The sequence below is a fragment of the Schistocerca nitens genome, chromosome 5, assembly GCF_023898315.1.
Source record: "Schistocerca nitens isolate TAMUIC-IGC-003100 chromosome 5, iqSchNite1.1, whole genome shotgun sequence".
NCBI lineage: Eukaryota > Metazoa > Arthropoda > Insecta > Orthoptera > Acrididae > Schistocerca > Schistocerca nitens.
In genome coordinates, this window is record NC_064618.1 from 448,565,719 (window position 1) to 448,582,821 (window position 17,103).

General features: G+C 43.3%; 1 protein-coding gene across 1 annotated transcript in view; it reads right to left on the reverse strand.

Moving 5' to 3' along the window:
- The window catches only part of LOC126260520 (tripartite motif-containing protein 45), a 146,844-nt gene that overhangs the window by 48,344 nt on the left and 81,397 nt on the right, over positions 1 to 17,103 (reverse strand). Inside the window, exon 4 of the mRNA XM_049957851.1 lies at positions 12,454 to 12,870. Within this exon, the coding sequence (XP_049813808.1) occupies positions 12,454 to 12,870 (417 nt within the window). The remainder of the gene's footprint in view (positions 1 to 12,453; positions 12,871 to 17,103) is intronic.

Sequence of the window (17,103 nt, forward strand, 5' to 3'; positions counted from 1 at the left end):
TAAGATAGTAGAGAATTAAATAACGGGGAGAAGGGAGATTCCGTCACCTTGTCTAACTTACAACAACAGTGAAATGTATAAACAGGACGTTACAAAACGATAGCGACAGGCTTCGAGAGGCGGTGGCAGGTGTTATCAGGAACAAATTGAGGATAGGAACGTGTGCCTGGAAACGTCATCCAATGGCACTACAGAGCGTCGGAGTTACAGGTGCCAGCGTCTGCTACTACGCCACCCCTTCGACAGCAAACGTGACATTGTACGCTGACGGAACATAGGCGGAACGTCTCGCCATGTTGTTTGTTTTTCAGTGATCACGAAGGATTACCACGATCGATAGTGGAAAAAATGGAGCTAGCTGTTACGTGGACGGGCCTTGTCTCCTGTGAATGTGATGCTTTCTTGCTTCAGTGGAAGACGGTTTCGGACACAAGTTTCCACCCACAATTTATTTTTCTCCTGGAACCCTCTAAAATATCCAGTGATTTTCGGTATAGAGGAGACAAAAAAACTTTGGATGGAAATCCTTATTGCAAAACCGTAACCCACCATGGCAACAGAGCATCGCATTCATAGGAGACAAGGTCTGTCAGTGCAGCAGCTAGCTGCGTTTTCTCCACTGGCTATCTCGGGCAATCAATCGCAATCACTGAGTAAGAAACAAAATTGCGAGATATTCTGCCAACAGTCCGCCAGAGTACAAAGTCACTTTACTTACGTACAAGCAGTTTAGAACACGACGTACACGATGGACAGCAATGTGTATACAAGGTCATGAGCGCCCTCAACAAGGAAGAAAAAGACACTGCCTCACTGAACATTGTACCCAATGAACAATGGACAAATAATTATATAGATCTGTGGTGTACACTGAAGGCCAAAGATGATACTGGAGGAAGTATGAACAATGAAACAGCAGATCCAATTACTATGGCCGAACTACGATAGGCTTCGAAAGGCATCAAGAACAGAAAAGCTACTGAATAGACGGAATAAATGCAGAGCTAATTAAATATGGAGGGTTACCACTAGATAAAAGACTTGACTGTAAGAACTATCGTGGCATAAGCCTTCTAAACGCTTGCTATAAACTATATTCAGAGACTACAAATAACTGCATGAAGAACATCACAGAAGCTATTATTTCTGAAGAACAAAATGGATTTAGGTCAGGTCATTTACGCATAGACAACGTGTTTGTAATTAAAAACATCATAGAAAAACGCAGAGAATTTAGTACAGAAACCCATATGGTCCTTATCGACCTCGGGAAGGCCTTTATAGGCTGTGGAAGATTATCTCTGAATGTGGGTATCTTTATTGCCTAATAGAGGTAGTGAAAAATCTTTACAAAACTAGACGCATTGTAATAAACACAGGTACGAATCAATTAGAAGAAGTAATTATCAACCAAGGCGTTATACTAGGATGTGAACTATGCCTACCCTCTTCAATATCTACATTGACTTCATTCTTCGCAAATGGAAATGTAAAGTAAACAAAGGAATTAAGATTACGAATGAGGAATTCCTGAATGTACCTTTGTTTGCTGATGACATCGTTATTATTCAAAAGAATGAAGATGACCTCCAAAGATCAGTATATCAGCTGAACGAAATTTACAAGAAGTACAACTTTAAAATTTCTGGTAACAAAACAAAAATAATTGCATTCCGAGGAAAATATCCAGTCAGATCAAAAATTGTTTTGGATAATTCAGTTCTAGAACAAGTGTCTCAAATCTTTTATTAGACTGTGCTATAAGTTTTGATTTGGACCCTGATATTGAAAATAAAATACATAAATTCCAAGCTGTCAGAGGTACCATTAGCAGAACATTGGACCATAATGTACAAAAAGAAACTATATGAAATTCTATAAGGTAATGGTCGTTCTGGTGTTATTCTAAGGAAGCGAAAGTTGGGTTACCACAAAAAGACAAGAAAACAAAATTCAAACGAAGAGTTTCAGAAGAAGAGATAAGACTGGAAACGAAGATATTAGAACAGAATTAAATATTTTCAGCATGAATGAAAAAATTCAAGAATATCCTGAAGATTGGAAACAACACCTTATGAGAATGCCAGGTCACAAAATTCCTCAGAATATCTTAAACTACAAGCCAAATGGGGAAGGAGATACTGGAAGGTCTAGAAAAAGATGAGAATGACTTTGCTTGCAAATACGGAATAGGTAACAGCCTAATCCTTCAAAGGAAGATGATGATGAATATTTTTTCACATTTTGTGCTGATCCGCTAATACAATCAAAAAATCTTGATAGCGCTGATCAACTGAGCTAGGCAGGCATAAGGAACTGTTTACGTTAAAGTGTAGACGGAAAACATTTTTTTATGCTTCATTCTTATACCCCTCTTTTAATTAACTCACTAAAGCTATTTTCAAGTAAAAAATAATACGTTTAAGTTTACAACAGTTGTTTCGCTTAGTAATGATTAAAAAAGAACACACTTGCCAGCTCATTCTTCCTTGGTGACCTGACGTATTTTAAATAAAATTTTTCCTAGTCTATTGATTTTGAGAGCGATGCCAAGCTTTATTCATCTCAGGTAATTTTTTGATGAATGCTTTTGGGAGGCAGTGCTCAAACATTATACAATGAGAAAGGAAATAAAGTACCTATTTCAGAAAGTACTGCTGTTTCTACCAGCTAGGTATATGAGGCATATTACTGGCGTAGAGGAGCAGAAGTGAGGGCATTCCATTGGTCATTTTATGCTCCCGCTAATGGAATTTGTTTGGGGTTTCATTCCCCAAGCACGGCCAGGAACAATGTGTTATATGTGGATTGGCCGCTAGAGGGTATTGACCGAGCCGTCGCGTCCTATGTAGGGACGTTCGATGATGATTGATATTTTCAAAATATCTAGTATGGGACTTTAAACATCAGTGTTTCAATATCGATAACGAATTCTTTGAAACATCGCAACACTGATGCCTTTAGGAAGAAAACACGGTCTGCAGAAAATAATGGTCCAGCCTCGTGAGCTGGTGTTAGAATTTCAGAGGACCTCTGATGTGAAGGTAGTTGCTGGTGACGAAAACGTGTCATTAGTATTTTAATTAGTACTGTCATGAAGACGCCGCTGAAGTGGTCTTTTTTTAGTAGCAGGTGGGCGTTTTGTTGTGTGATTGTCGTCAGATCACGACGTGTTGCTTTTGGCGGGGTTTTGTCTGTAGAAAGAACTTCGTTATTGGGCCGCTGTGTTCTGCATTTTCCGCTATTGGCGGGCAGGTACGGTTCAGTGGGTAAAGACAGCACGGCGTTAGAATCCACCAAAAATTGAAGAACTTCTTGTGGAAATGCGGAGGAGGACGCATCTGGTCTTCTTAGGGGGACGCAGAGCTGTGCGCATCTTGAGCATGCTAGCCACGTACGTGGGAGACAGATGAGCGCATTTTAGAAGACGAGCAGGCGCCTTCTCTTCAATCGAGAGCCATTCTCACAACGCAGCGAGACGAAGGGAGATAACACTTTTATTCAAAGACAATAATTACACTCAAGTTTTCACCGAGGCGGTCGTGTACAGTTGTGGTGAGCATAAGCAACAGCAATGGTGTCACAGTGCAGTCTTCATCCGCACGTGTGCAATTCTGTACGAGTGCCGGTCTCAGATTCAGCCTTGGCGTATTGAATATGTGAGCTTTATAGTTAGTCGCCTGGCCTACAGTCACTATTTTTCTTGTGGGATTAACTAGTTTTACAACTGATTTTGTGATCGACTTTAAAGCCGTCAGGGCATATCTTCTCGTCCAATCGAGTAACATTTGTAATCAATTAAAGCCGCTAATTAGAATTTGTGTTGTACACTACTCCACATTTCCTCACGATTTATGCACATGACTGATGTTTTCAGTGAAAAAATTAACGAGTTAAAATGAAATACTCTTTCTGTTAGACACCGCACCTTCAAATTAAATGTTCTATGTGCAAATCCCCACTTTAGAACCGATAACTAGCACTAACAAAAATAAGCGTTATCCAATTAAGTTGTGCACATTAAACTCATAGCTTAGATCTGCTCACAATTAGTGTTGCGACTTGCTGTAACTTTCCATGCGCAGGTGTTCGCGTGAGTGTGGGTAAATTTGAGAGTGATGTTTTATGTGTGTCTTTCCCTATTGACTTTTAACTGTATCCCCGTTTTGTTGCGCGATTGTGGTGTAGTTTGCTAATAACCGGTTAAAGTCTGTGCACTGAACTATTAGCGGTGATCATGTTCGAATCCAGTGATCAGATGTGGCAATCTGACATGAAAGTAACTGGATAGCTTACAGGGCTTTTAGTTATTGGCTTTCGAGTTGTGAAATGTAACCTTATCTCTCGAGCCAAAGCGAAGTTGTCGATCTTTATTTATACTGATCTTGGAGATATAGCAAAGCAGAGAATTAATCCGGGTCCGCCAGTAAACGTTTCCGATTAAATACACACAGTGCGAGGATTCTGGTTCCGACTAGAGATGGGCAAAACTGTTCTTTTCAGAGATTGGATCAGAACTGTTCACTCCCTGAAATGAATTAGCTGTTTTTCATGACTCACCACTCATTTACAAAAGAAAATAAATGAAAGGCACATTGCCCTTTAAACTTGGTTTATTCCAGTACTATACCTGTATTTTGATCTTATTTGATCCTATTTTGAAGTAACATAGATAATGAGTAAGAATTTTGTATTGTTTATTGAAATTTCCACGATATGACAAAGTTTTTGATTATTGATTTATTTTGCACTAGCGTGGTTTTTTGGGTGATCGGAAAATGTTGTAACTTGAGATTTACATTAACAATATATTTGGCTATAATGTATTAAAATTTCATTAACCTCATACAAATACATCGCAAGCCATATATTTTTCCTTTCGAAGACGCCTAAAATCGCAAAATCTGTACCAGAATAAGAAAAAAAAAATATAAATTTGACTGTAAAACGAAAGTGCTGCATATAGCCTTACGCAGAATAAAACAAGGAAAATATTGGTGTATCACATTTTGCGATACGTTTATCGGTTCGCTCGTAATTAAAGCGTAAATTCGAGTGTCCATAATAAAAATCCTATAGTAAGAGTAGTCATCAGGAACCTAATCTAATCAGTTTAAACAAATAAAAATAAAATAAAAACAATTGATGTATACATAACATAATAATGTAATATACATAGCGGTATTACTATGAAGAACAATATCCAGTGGGGACAAACTCCGATGCAGAGGCGCTGAGTCGAGCAGGTCGAGCCGCGAGCTGTATTACTGCGTGAGCTGAGACCGCAGAGACCAGAGTGACACCAGAGTCGCTTTGCTCGACGCTCTGGCTAGAGTCGAGACGGTGGGGTGAGCGTTGAGCGGGCGAGTTCCGAGGGTGGGGGGAGCTCACCCGCTCCGAGACAAAAATTAATCGTCCGCTCCCTTGCGAGCAGGTTTTTGCAAGTAGTTCCTATGTTATCCGCTAGGTGGCTCTCTGTCCTGTTGCTGGCATCAACTGCCCAGAGGGCAGGACGTGCGACTGAAACGATCGCCGACAGAGTGCGATGCGAAGTTAAGCTGCGCCAGACACTGCACAGTGCACACGGCAGACGACGCACAGAGACGGCCCGGCATATGTGAAACACAAAATCCAATGGGGCACTGCACAATGCAGGCAGCCAAGGTAGAAGCAGGGCAGAGGCCGGCGCTGGCTGTGTTGTGTGGCGTGCACTGTGCTCTGACCAGCAGAGGCGCTGCTGATATGCTCCGTCTCTCTCTCTCTGCCTGGGAAACGTTTGGAGCTACCGTTCTTTTTTTCTGAATCACTGATTGTTCACTCCTTTGAAAGATTGAACTCTATGAATTAGTTCAAGAGCGGATCCCCCATCTCTAGTTCCGACCGCGAGTGTGATTTCGCGCGACACTACGGATGCTCCGAAGAACAGACGCAAAGGAAGTTTTCAGTATTAGCTGTATTTGAATGCTGCGTTTTACACCATCTTAAGGACGAAAGTAATTTTCACATATTGTGTCGCTACGAGCGGCGGTCGAAAAGTTTCTAGCGCAAGATAGTTACCGTAATGTCTCGCAGAAAAAAACACCACCTACTTTTATGGCGACCATTTGTGGGTATGAAAGTCAAATTCCGCGGCTCCAGCTTTGTTAGTTTTGCCTCTAGGATGCGTTGTATACCGCAATGTAAGCAAAATAGCGAATATCGAGAGAATCGAGAACCGTGCTGTGTTTGAATATCTTCATGCCCAAGGAAATTGCGAAGAACATGTGGAAAACACTTAAGGACAGTGCTCCGTCTTATGAAACAGTGAAAAACTGGGTGTTCGACTTCAAACGTGGAAAAACGAGTGTGGAAGATGCACCAAGGAGGGGAAGGCCTGTCACCACTGCCACTGATGAAATAGTGACTGCAATTCACGATACGATATCGCAGGATTATCGAACAACGTTGCAGCACATTCAAACCACATTTGGAATCTGCCATTGGCGTGGTCATGACGTTGTTGTGGATATTTTGGGAATATGGAAAGTTTCATCTCGGTGGGTCCCGAAAACTTGAATGCAAATCAGAGGCGGGAGCGTGTTTTGAAGAAATTTTCCGTCAATTTGAAGCGGATGAAGATGGCTTTTTTGCAAGTTATGTGACAAAGGACGAAACGAGGGTTCACCACATTGATCCCGAGACAAAGCAACAGCCACAACAATAGAAACACCCTTCATCCCCTACCCCAAAATAATTCCAGATGCAAAAATCAGCCGGTAAGGTGGTGGCATAGGTCTTCTGGGATGCAAAAGGGGTAATTATGGTGAATTACTTGCAAAAGGGCGTAACTAGCAATGCACCGTACTACTGCACCCTCCTGCGCCGTTTCAGAGAAGAGATAAAGAAAAAGAAGGCGCCGAAAATTGGCTCGCAGAGTTCTTTTGCATCAGGACAACGCACCGGCGGACAAAGCCCTCACGACACTGGAAACTGTACATGGCTGCGGGTACGAATTGTTACGTCATCCGCCATATTCTCCATATTTGGCTCCATCAAACTTTTTTCTTTTCCCAAACCTAAAAAAGACCTCAAAGGATGACGATTTGATAATGATGCATTGATTGATGCTATGAACACGTGGTTGGACTCGTAATCGAGGACCTTTTATTTGAATGGTTTGCAGAAATTAATCTGAGCATGCGCCACTGTATTAATGTACACGGATGTTGTACTGAAAAATAAATTGGTATTATGAAATTTCTGTCACTCTTTATTTGTTAGGCCAGAAACTTTTCGAACCTCCCTCGTACCCTGTAACATACACTATGTGATCAAAAGTATCCGGACACCTGGTTGAAAATGACTTACAAGTTCGTGGCGCCCTCCATCGGTAATGTTGAAATTCAATATGGTGTTGGCCCACCCGTAGCCTTGATGACAGCTTCCACTCTCGCAGGCATACGTTCAATCAAGTGCTAGAAGGTTTCTTGGGGAATGGCAGCCCATTCTTCACGGAGTGTTGCACTGTGGCGAGGTATCGATGTCGGTCGGTGAGGCCCAGCACGAAGTCGGCGTTACGAAACATTCCAAAGGTGTTCTATAGGATTCATGTCAGGACTCTGTGCAGGCTAGTGCATTACAGGGATGTTATTGTCGTGTAACCACTCCGTCACAGGTCGTGCATTATGAACAGATACTCGATCTTGTTGACAAATGCAATCGCCATCCCCGAATTGCTCTTCAACAGTGGAAAGCAAGAAGATGCTTCAGACATCAATGTAGGCCTTTGCTGTGATAGTGCCACGCAAAACAACAAGGGGTGCAAGCCCCCTCCATGAAAAACACGACCACACCACACCATAACACCAGTGTCTCCGAATTTTACTGTTGGCACTACACACGCTGGCAGATAACGTTCACCGGGCATTCGCCACACCTACACCCTGCCATCGGATTGCCACATTGTGTACCTTGATTCGTCACTCCACACAACGTTTTTCGGTTGTTCAAGCGTCCAATGTTTACTCTCCTTACACCAAGCGAGGCGTCGTTTGGCATTTACTGGCGTGATGTGTGGCTTATGAGCAGCTGTTCGACCATGAAATCCAAGTTTTCGCACCTCCCACCTAACTATCATAGTACTTGCAGTGGATTCTGAAGCATTTTGTAATTGCTGTGTGATGTTCTGGATAGATAGCTACCTATTAGACCTTACGACCCTCTTCAACTGTTGGCGGTCTCTGTCAGTCAACAGACGAGGTCGGTCTTCACGCTTTTGTGCTGTACATGTCCCATCACGTTTCCACTTCACTCTCACATCGAAAACAGTGGATCTAGGGATGTTTAAGAGTGTGGAAATCTCGCGTACAGATGTATGACACAAGTGATACCCAATCACCTGACCACGTTCTAAGACCGTGAATTCTGCGGATTGCCCCATTCTGCTCTCTCTCGATGTGTAATGACTATTGAGGTCGCTTATATGGAGTGCCTGGCAGTAGGTGGCAACAGAATGCACCTAATATGTTTTTGGAGGTGTCCGGATACTTTTGATCACATAGTGTAGCTCTATAAAACTTGGAGCATACATAGAAAGTATTGCTACACTATAGTACAGAAGGTAACGGAAGGAAATATGCAGTGTGACGAGGGGAGATAACACTTTTATTGAAAGACAATATTTACACTGAACCAACCGCAGTTCACTGTCGTCCTCTGGAAATTACAAAAGCCGGTATATGATAGTAAATACTGTGTGTAATCACCTCGGACGGCACTGCCCGCTCTGCGACGTGCTCCCATGCTGGCTATAAACATGATAAGGAGTTCTTTCGGTAGGGCATTCCATATATCCACTAGCGCTGTTGACAACTGAGGGATGAGTCTTTGCCGCATGTGAAGGTGTACTGCAATACGTGTCTTCAACGCATCGCACACGCCATCGATGGAATTTAAGTCGGGTGAATGGGAATTCCAGTCCATTCTCCCAATACTCTCTCATTTCAACATATCCTGCGGCTGTGCTGTTCGATGCAGTCATGTATTGTCATCCAGAAAGACGAAATCCAGGCCGAACGCACTAGTGAAAAGACGCACATGAGGGAGGTGTACAGTGTCACGATAACACAGACTGGTGAATGTTCAAAGATTTGGAGATAAGTACATCCATGGAGCATATTACCTCGCCACACCATAACACCTAGACCACCAAAACGATCATGTACGACAATGTTCCTGGTGTATTCCGCGTTCCAACCTCTCGCCCTGTGAAGGTACGTCCACAAACATGTAGCACAGAATAGTTTCCGTGGTCCACGTGTTATGAGGTAGGGAGATATGATGTTGACTCGGCACACTGACGTCCGAATCTTTGAACACGGCACACTTACCAGTCAACGTTATTCTGACCCTTTATTCCCTCCGCAAGTGCGTCTTTCTGGGGCGTATTCGTCCCTGATTTCATTTTTATTGTGATGGCATTGAACAGCACAGGTGGAGGAGCTCTTGGAACGAGAGGACATTCAAAATGTTCAAATGTGTGTGAAATCTTATGGGACTTAACTGCTAAGGTCATCAGTCCCCAACCCTTTCAGACCATGTGGTTACAATTGTGTACATTAATTTTCAAGACGTCTTAACTGCAATAGAAATATTTTTCTCAATTTGGAGCTCATGTACACATTTGTGAATGTTCATTCTTTTCACCATGCACAAGTGCTGCTATCTGTTGTGCAGCGCTATAAACATATCAACAGATTAATGTAGCAGTGCAGAGCAGTTTGTGACCTTGAAAGTACCTGGTAGTCTTTGGTAAGCTACAACCCACAGTATAGTTGAGTACCAGTATTGTTGTTTTGCATGAACATATGAAGTATGTTGTATTACTAGGTATTGTTATGAGCAACAATTAGGAAAATAGACATAGCATTGAAGCTCCAGGTGGTGACAATGTCGTTAGGTCTACTGTAAATTATTATTTTAGGGAAATACCACTACTGATATTATTATCGAGATGCAGATGCCATTTTAGAGATGCTGCTGAATGGAGAGGTGTCTGATATTGATTTATCATCAGATGAAGAATCATTTCCTGATGTAGAATCCTACTGTACTTCAAGAGAGAAGGAAGTCAGAGTGGGGGCTGACAAAATAAACAGGGGAGAAACCAATGATGAGTCAACTGCAAATAATGAAAGTGGTGTGTGCAGTGACAATGATAACAACGATAGTGATATTCAAGACAATGATCCACTTACCAACAATGAGCTCAGTGATGTAAAATACATTTTGTCAGAAAAAAAAGACATCAAGTGGCATCATCGTCCTCTCTCTATACTGGATTCATATTACGAATGGGAACAATGTATTGAAGAACAGGAAATACTTTCTCCTTCAACTTATTTCAGCAAGTACATTACCAATGATCTGTTCAGTACTATGGCTGACAAACAAACTACACCAGCAGAAATCCAAATCTTATTTGGGCTTCATATAATTATGGGAACTCTAAAATTTCCTAGAGTCCTAATGTATTGGGACACAACATTGAAAATGCAATTATTCTTCGACAGTATGCCCAGAAATAGATTCTTCCAACTCAGAACAAATTTACATCATGTTAACAACATGGCTATACCAGCAGAGAATAAAGATAAGTTCTATAAAGTTCGGCCCTTTATATACTGCCATCCGTAACAGGATATCTCGAATAGAAAACGAGGCCGACCATCTGCCACACCTCCAGATACACCTGTTCAAAGACGACGAGGAGAAACCAGGCCTCCTGAAGAGATTCAGTTTGATGGAACACAACACTTGCCTCTTAATGAAAATGGTGCACTGCCTACCAGGTGCAAATTTCCGGGATGCAAGGGACGTTCATGAATAAAATGTGAAAAATGTAATGTACATCTTTGTTTGTCAAAGGAAAAAAAAACTGCTTCCGTTCATTTCATGTCAATTAGAACCACATAATGAACATAATTCCTGACTCAATTCATTTTTAATTAAAACTATGGTGAATTTTGCATGTATTTTGTGTGTAAATGATTTCAAATTTACGTGTAATGTTTAAATAAATTATTTTTGTCTCCTATGATTTCAGTGTTGATTGAGACCCAGTGTAGACAAATGTGTACAAATTTATTTTCGAAAATGGTAACATATCTTTTTATAAAGGTTGCTTCTAAAATCACTAAAAAATCATCCAAGTCCATTACAGTATTTAAAAAAAAATTTCCTTCCTCCAGAAAAAATTCGGGTCTGAAAGGGCTAAGCTTACAAACTACTTAACCTAAATTATCCTAAGGACAAACACACACACCCATGCCCGAGGGAGAACTCGAACCTCCGCCGAGACCAGCCGCACAGTCCATGACTGCAGCGCCCTAGACCGCTCGGCTAATCCCGCGCGGCGGACATTAAAAAAAAAAAAAATGTTCAAATGTGTGTGAAATCTTATGGGACTTAACTGCTAATGTCATCAGTCCATAAGCTTACACACTACTTAACCTAAATTATCCTAAGGACAAACACGCACACCCATGCCCGAGGGAGAACTCAAACCTCCGCCGGGACCAGCCGCACAGTCCGTGACTGCAGCGCCTTAGACCGCTTGGCTAATCCCGCGCGGTGGACATTAAAAAAAAAAAAAAGTTCAAATGTGTGTGAAATCTTATGGGAATTAACTGCTAAGGTCATCAGTCCCTACGCTTAAACACTACATAACCTAAATTATCCTAAGGACAAATACACACACCCATGCCCGAGGGAGGACTCGAACCTCCGCCGGCATCAGCGGCACAGTCCATGACTGCAGCGCCTCAGACCGCTCGGCTAAAAGGACATTCGGTGAATGGACTGGCCTGCCCCTTTTCCTATGTTAAATCCCATCGTGGGCGTGTAGGATGCTTCGGTGAGACATATTACACCATTTTCACCATCCGGCAGTTGTCAACCAAGCTGGCAGAGGAATTGAAGGCCCTACTGAAAGAACTCCTTGCCAGCCTTTTGACCAGCATGGGAATACGTTACAAGAGCATGCACTGCCGTCAGTGGTGCTCACACACCCTATTGTAATGTCCAGGGGACGATCATAATTCACAGCTACTTCAGTATAATTATTGTCTTTGAAAAAAAGTGTCGTTTCTGATCGTCTTATTGCGTACTTGTTTCCATTACCTCCAGCACCATTGTGCAGCAGCTCTTTCAATGCACTGTCCAAGTTTCATCGAACTATGTTCCTCGGCAGTGACAAATCATGGGAAAGGCATTTTTGCCCTCACGTGTGATGCACCAGTGTATGATAACATCGTTTAACGTCGATGTTAAAAATATCAAAGTTTTGGGGTCGGTTATTATCGGCCACCGTGTTAAGGTGTCGATTATGAAATGAAAAAAAGCTTCGGTAATTTGCAAATGTGCGCAGCGCTAGTGGTACGCGGCGCGAGGAAGGCGAGGGGTGCGCCCGCTGACCTGTATCCTCTTCTCGAGGTGGCCGAGGCGGTCGAGGGCGAGCGCGGCCTGCTCGGCGACTGGCCTGGCGCGCTCGAGCGCGTCTCGCAGCCCCCTGGCGCAGAGCTGGGCGGCGCGCGCGGCCGCCTCGAGCGAGTGGCCGCGGTGGGCGGCGCCGGGCGCCTGCGCGCAGTCGCGGCACACGGGCCGCGCGCACGTCGCGCAGAACAGCCGCAGCTCCTGGCCAGGGTGCAGCGCGCACGTGGCCGGCGCGGGGCGGCGCGCGCCGGCGCTGGCAGCGGCAGAGGCGGCGGGGCGTGGGCGGCGCGCCTCGCCCAGCGGGAGCAGCGCGTGGGCCGACGTGGCCCGCTGGCGGCCGTGCGCCTCCGCGCAGAAGGCGCACAGCCACGACATGCAGTCCGCGCACCGGCTGCTCGCCTGCGGCACACCGGGCAATGCTCACTCGCAACTTATCAAAAGAGACACAAGCTCTACTTAACACACAGAGTTTAGGAATATTTATTAACGACAAAATCTACAACGTAACTTAATTTTATGTACATTGAAGCGCCAGGGAAACTAGTACACACATGCGTATTCAAATACAGAGCTACTTGAACAGGCAGAATTCGGCGCTGCGGTCGGCAACACCTATATAAGACAAGTGTTTGGTGCTGTTGTTAGATCGATTACTGCTGCTACAATGGCAGGTTATCAAGATTTAAGTGAGTTTGAACGTGGTGTTATAGTCGGCACTCCATCGATGGGACACAGCATCACAGAGGAAGCGATGAAGTGAGAATTTTCACGTACCACGATTTCACGAGTGTAGTATGAATATCTGGAATCCTTTTAAAGCATCAAATCTCCGACATCGCTGCAGCTGGAAAAAGATACTGCAGGAATGGGAGCAACGACGACTGAAAAGAGTCGTTCATCGTGACAGAAATGCAGCCTTTCCGCAAATTGCTGCAGATTTCATTGCTGGGCCATCAGGTATCAGCGAGCGAACCATTCAACGAAACGGTATGGGCCTTCGGAGCAAAAGGCCCACTCGTGTGCTCTTGATGACTGCACGACACAAAGCTTTACGCCTCGCTGGGCCCGTCAGCACTTTCACTCGATTGTTGATGGCTGGAAACATGTTGCCTGGTCGGACGAGTCTCGTTTCAAATTCTATCGAGCGGATGGACGTGTACGGGTATGGAGACAACCTCATGAACCCATGGATCCTGCATGTCAGCAGGGGACTGTTCAAGATGCTGCAGGCTCTGTAAAGGCGAGGGGCGTGCGCAGTTGGAGTGATATGGGACGCCTGATACGTCTAGATACGACTCTGACAGGTGTCACGTGCGTAAGCACCTTGTCTAATCACCTGCACCCATTCATGTCCATTGTGCATTCCGACGGACTTGGACAATTCCAGCAGGACAATGCGACATCCCACACGTTCAGAATTGCTACAGAGTGGCTCCAGTGACCAACTCACTGCCACTTTTCTGTACCTTATGATACCCACAATTCACACAAAGCAAAGTACTATCAGACTCCGGAAATGAGGATGCTCTCACAAAGCGAACAATAAGACCACTGAAAATATCATTTAATTCAGGATCAAGTTTATCAATAAGTGGGGCCTCTTGTTGGAACAATACATTTAAGAGTTGAGAAGTGGAAGAACAGAGCTGTGAAACAAAAGATAAAGCTTAGTACATGGATTTTAAAGCTGTGCCTTAACTTGTAGAAATTTTGAGATGGCCTCATCGGGTTATGATTCACAGAAGAATATTTTTAAAGGGTACCACTGTTCTAAGATCCTGACTGCACGTTGTAACAGAGATAACCATCTAGTAGAAACACATCGATATTTTGTGTAACTTTTCACCAAAGATTTGCTGAGATACCTTTAAGGCATTTTGCTTCTTTAAACTCTTTAGTAAGTAACAAGAAAGGTAAAAAAAAAAAAGACAAGAACATTACAGCTCTTTTCAGAAGCTAAGTGCACAATATGACAAACACAACCTTGCACGTGAATATTAGTATTTTTTTTTACAAGTAAAAGAACGTACACCTTTGAAAACTCCAGTCATAGTACTTGCATTGTCACATGTGAAACCTAGAGAGTTATCCTACAGAATCTCGTTCTTCTTTAGTTCATTATCCAAAACATTGAATATTCCTTAATCTGTATTGTTGTTGAATTCTCGAATTGAGAGAATTACCGTTGAAATCTGTGTAGTTTCGGTGTCGAAAAGCGACACAACTACTGTGTAGGCCCTTTTTTTTTCATTCATATCGTTACTGCTGACTGTTTCCAGGGCAAAGGGCTGGGATTTCATTTACTTTGTTACCTTTCCCTTAATTGCAGAAGCCACACTTTCAATTAGCGGTCCGGCTTTTGTTCCTGCACAACCGTACTTGGAGGATGTTTCCGAATCAGGAAACATTTTCTTGAACAAACGTCCTGCATGGTCACTGCGTACTAAAGGCAAGTTGTGCTCAAGAACGAATGTCGTAAATAACGTCTCTGCGTTTCTTACCAAACTTTCATTTGGTAAAAACTGTGGAATTCTCGTTCGTATTCCTCAGCTTCATTGTAACTGAATGAATTTTGCTAGCCACGTGCTTGCGGCAATCGTCTCTTCCACCAAGCGCAACTAAAAAAATACCGGCTATACCCTTTACACAATACGCACGAGTCAGATTTGGAGGAGCGCAGTAAACAGGGCCATATACATTTTGCTGCACCTGAAATCGCTTCGTTATTTATTTCAAAATCTTTCCCGCATATTTCCTCGACATACGCTTTGCATGCGCTAGAAGAGCGTTCTATGTTAATTTGTTTACGATAAATGCAATAAACGCTTGTTAATACGTCACACACATGCACATTATTTGCTAAACGGAGCTTGACACCAATTTGTAGTCGCAACAAAACTTTAAAGACACCAGTGCGGGAGCTCTACAGGAAGAGCCAATATGTGACCAGGGAAGAGAAAAACTACGCAAGATATACCACTTCATACCTGGTTATACGTAACGATGAGTGAAGCCATATACCATACATGGTATTTGGTGTAATCAGAATACTACGAGGGGCAGAAAAGGGCAAGTATACCAACTGTTAACGAAAAACGTGAAAAGAAATATTGTTGAGAATTCAAGTTGTAAAGAATGATTTTCTCTTGTGCATGCTTTGAGGCTCTCTACACGCTTACACTTACAAATCAACAAAAAATCGATAAAATCGTAATTTTTGCCATGTCATTCGTAAAGTCGTAATTACTGGAGGAAATTCGTAATTATTACGATTGATTCGTAATAGTTGGCATCTCTCTCTCTCTCGTTAGTAAAACGTTGTTAGCAAACAGGAAAATAGTGTTTATGGCTTATCGGCTTATGATTAGAATACTAGTACAGAATCTGAATATGCAATAACAGTAAATAAGGATCAAGAGCAGAGAGAAGAGAAAATAGGAGATGGGCAGATGAGTGTGAGGAAATGGAGATAGAAAGCGGAAAGGAAGAGGTGGATAGAGAGAGGGTGCAAGAGAAGATAGATAGAGAGAGAGGAGAAGGAGAAGATATACATAGAAAGGTGGGTGGAAGTGACGCACAGAGAGAATGGGAGAGAGAGGTGGCGGGAGGAGATCAAGAGAGAGGAGGGAGGAGAAGATCGACAGAGAAAGGGGACAGGAGGTGATGCACCGAGACAGGGAAAGAGAGACAGGAACAGGAGGAAGGACATGGACAGAGACAGGGGAGAGGAGATTGGGACGTATGTTCAATTTCCGTACATATTAGAAACATGCGCTTCCTCCTTTCTTTCTTTCCCATTTAACCTGACTGAGCCACAGTAACGCGCGATTGAGACCAGCTCGTAAATCAATAAAGAAATTAAAAAAAATACATTTGTGTAACGACAAAATCGGCTCTTTCCCATGGGTGGTTATACACAGCGTCAGTACGTTGTGGAACATAACATTCTTGTGATGCAGGCTTGAAACCGTCGCAGCGTACTGTCGATGAGATTATCAAGCCAGCACTGGTTCAAATTGTCCACAACGGCGATTCTGCGTAAGTCGCAGAGAGAACGTGGTCGTTGTCGACGTCAAAAAAGAGCTCATTCTGTCGATTCCACTCATGTTCGATTGGCTCCATGGCCGAGGTACAGACAGGCCACTCCATTCTGGTGATTCTATCATGCTGAAGAAACGTGTTCGCGAGAGCAGCACGATGAGCACGAGAGTCATCATCCACAAAGATGAAATTGTAACCAAAATGATGGGGAAAATGACCCATTATTGGTTGTAGAAACTCGGCCCTGTATTATATAGCAGTGACATTGTCTTCGAAAACTACGAGAGGTGTACGGTGGCTAGACGTAATGCCCCCGCAAAACATCAATCCATCACCACCTTGTCGCACATATGGGACACAGTGTTGGAGGTGCCCGATATTACCAGGTTGTCTCCAGACACGTTTTCTGCGATTATCAGGGTACAAACAGATCTGAGTTTCTTCCGTAAACGATATCTGACGGCAATTCTGAGGCGTCCGTTTGCTACAATTTCTTACTCATCTGTAATGGACTCCATGGTGCTGTGGTGTACGACGTGGAGCTCACCATGGTAGCCGGGAATAGGGCTTCACATCATGCAATCGTCTCCT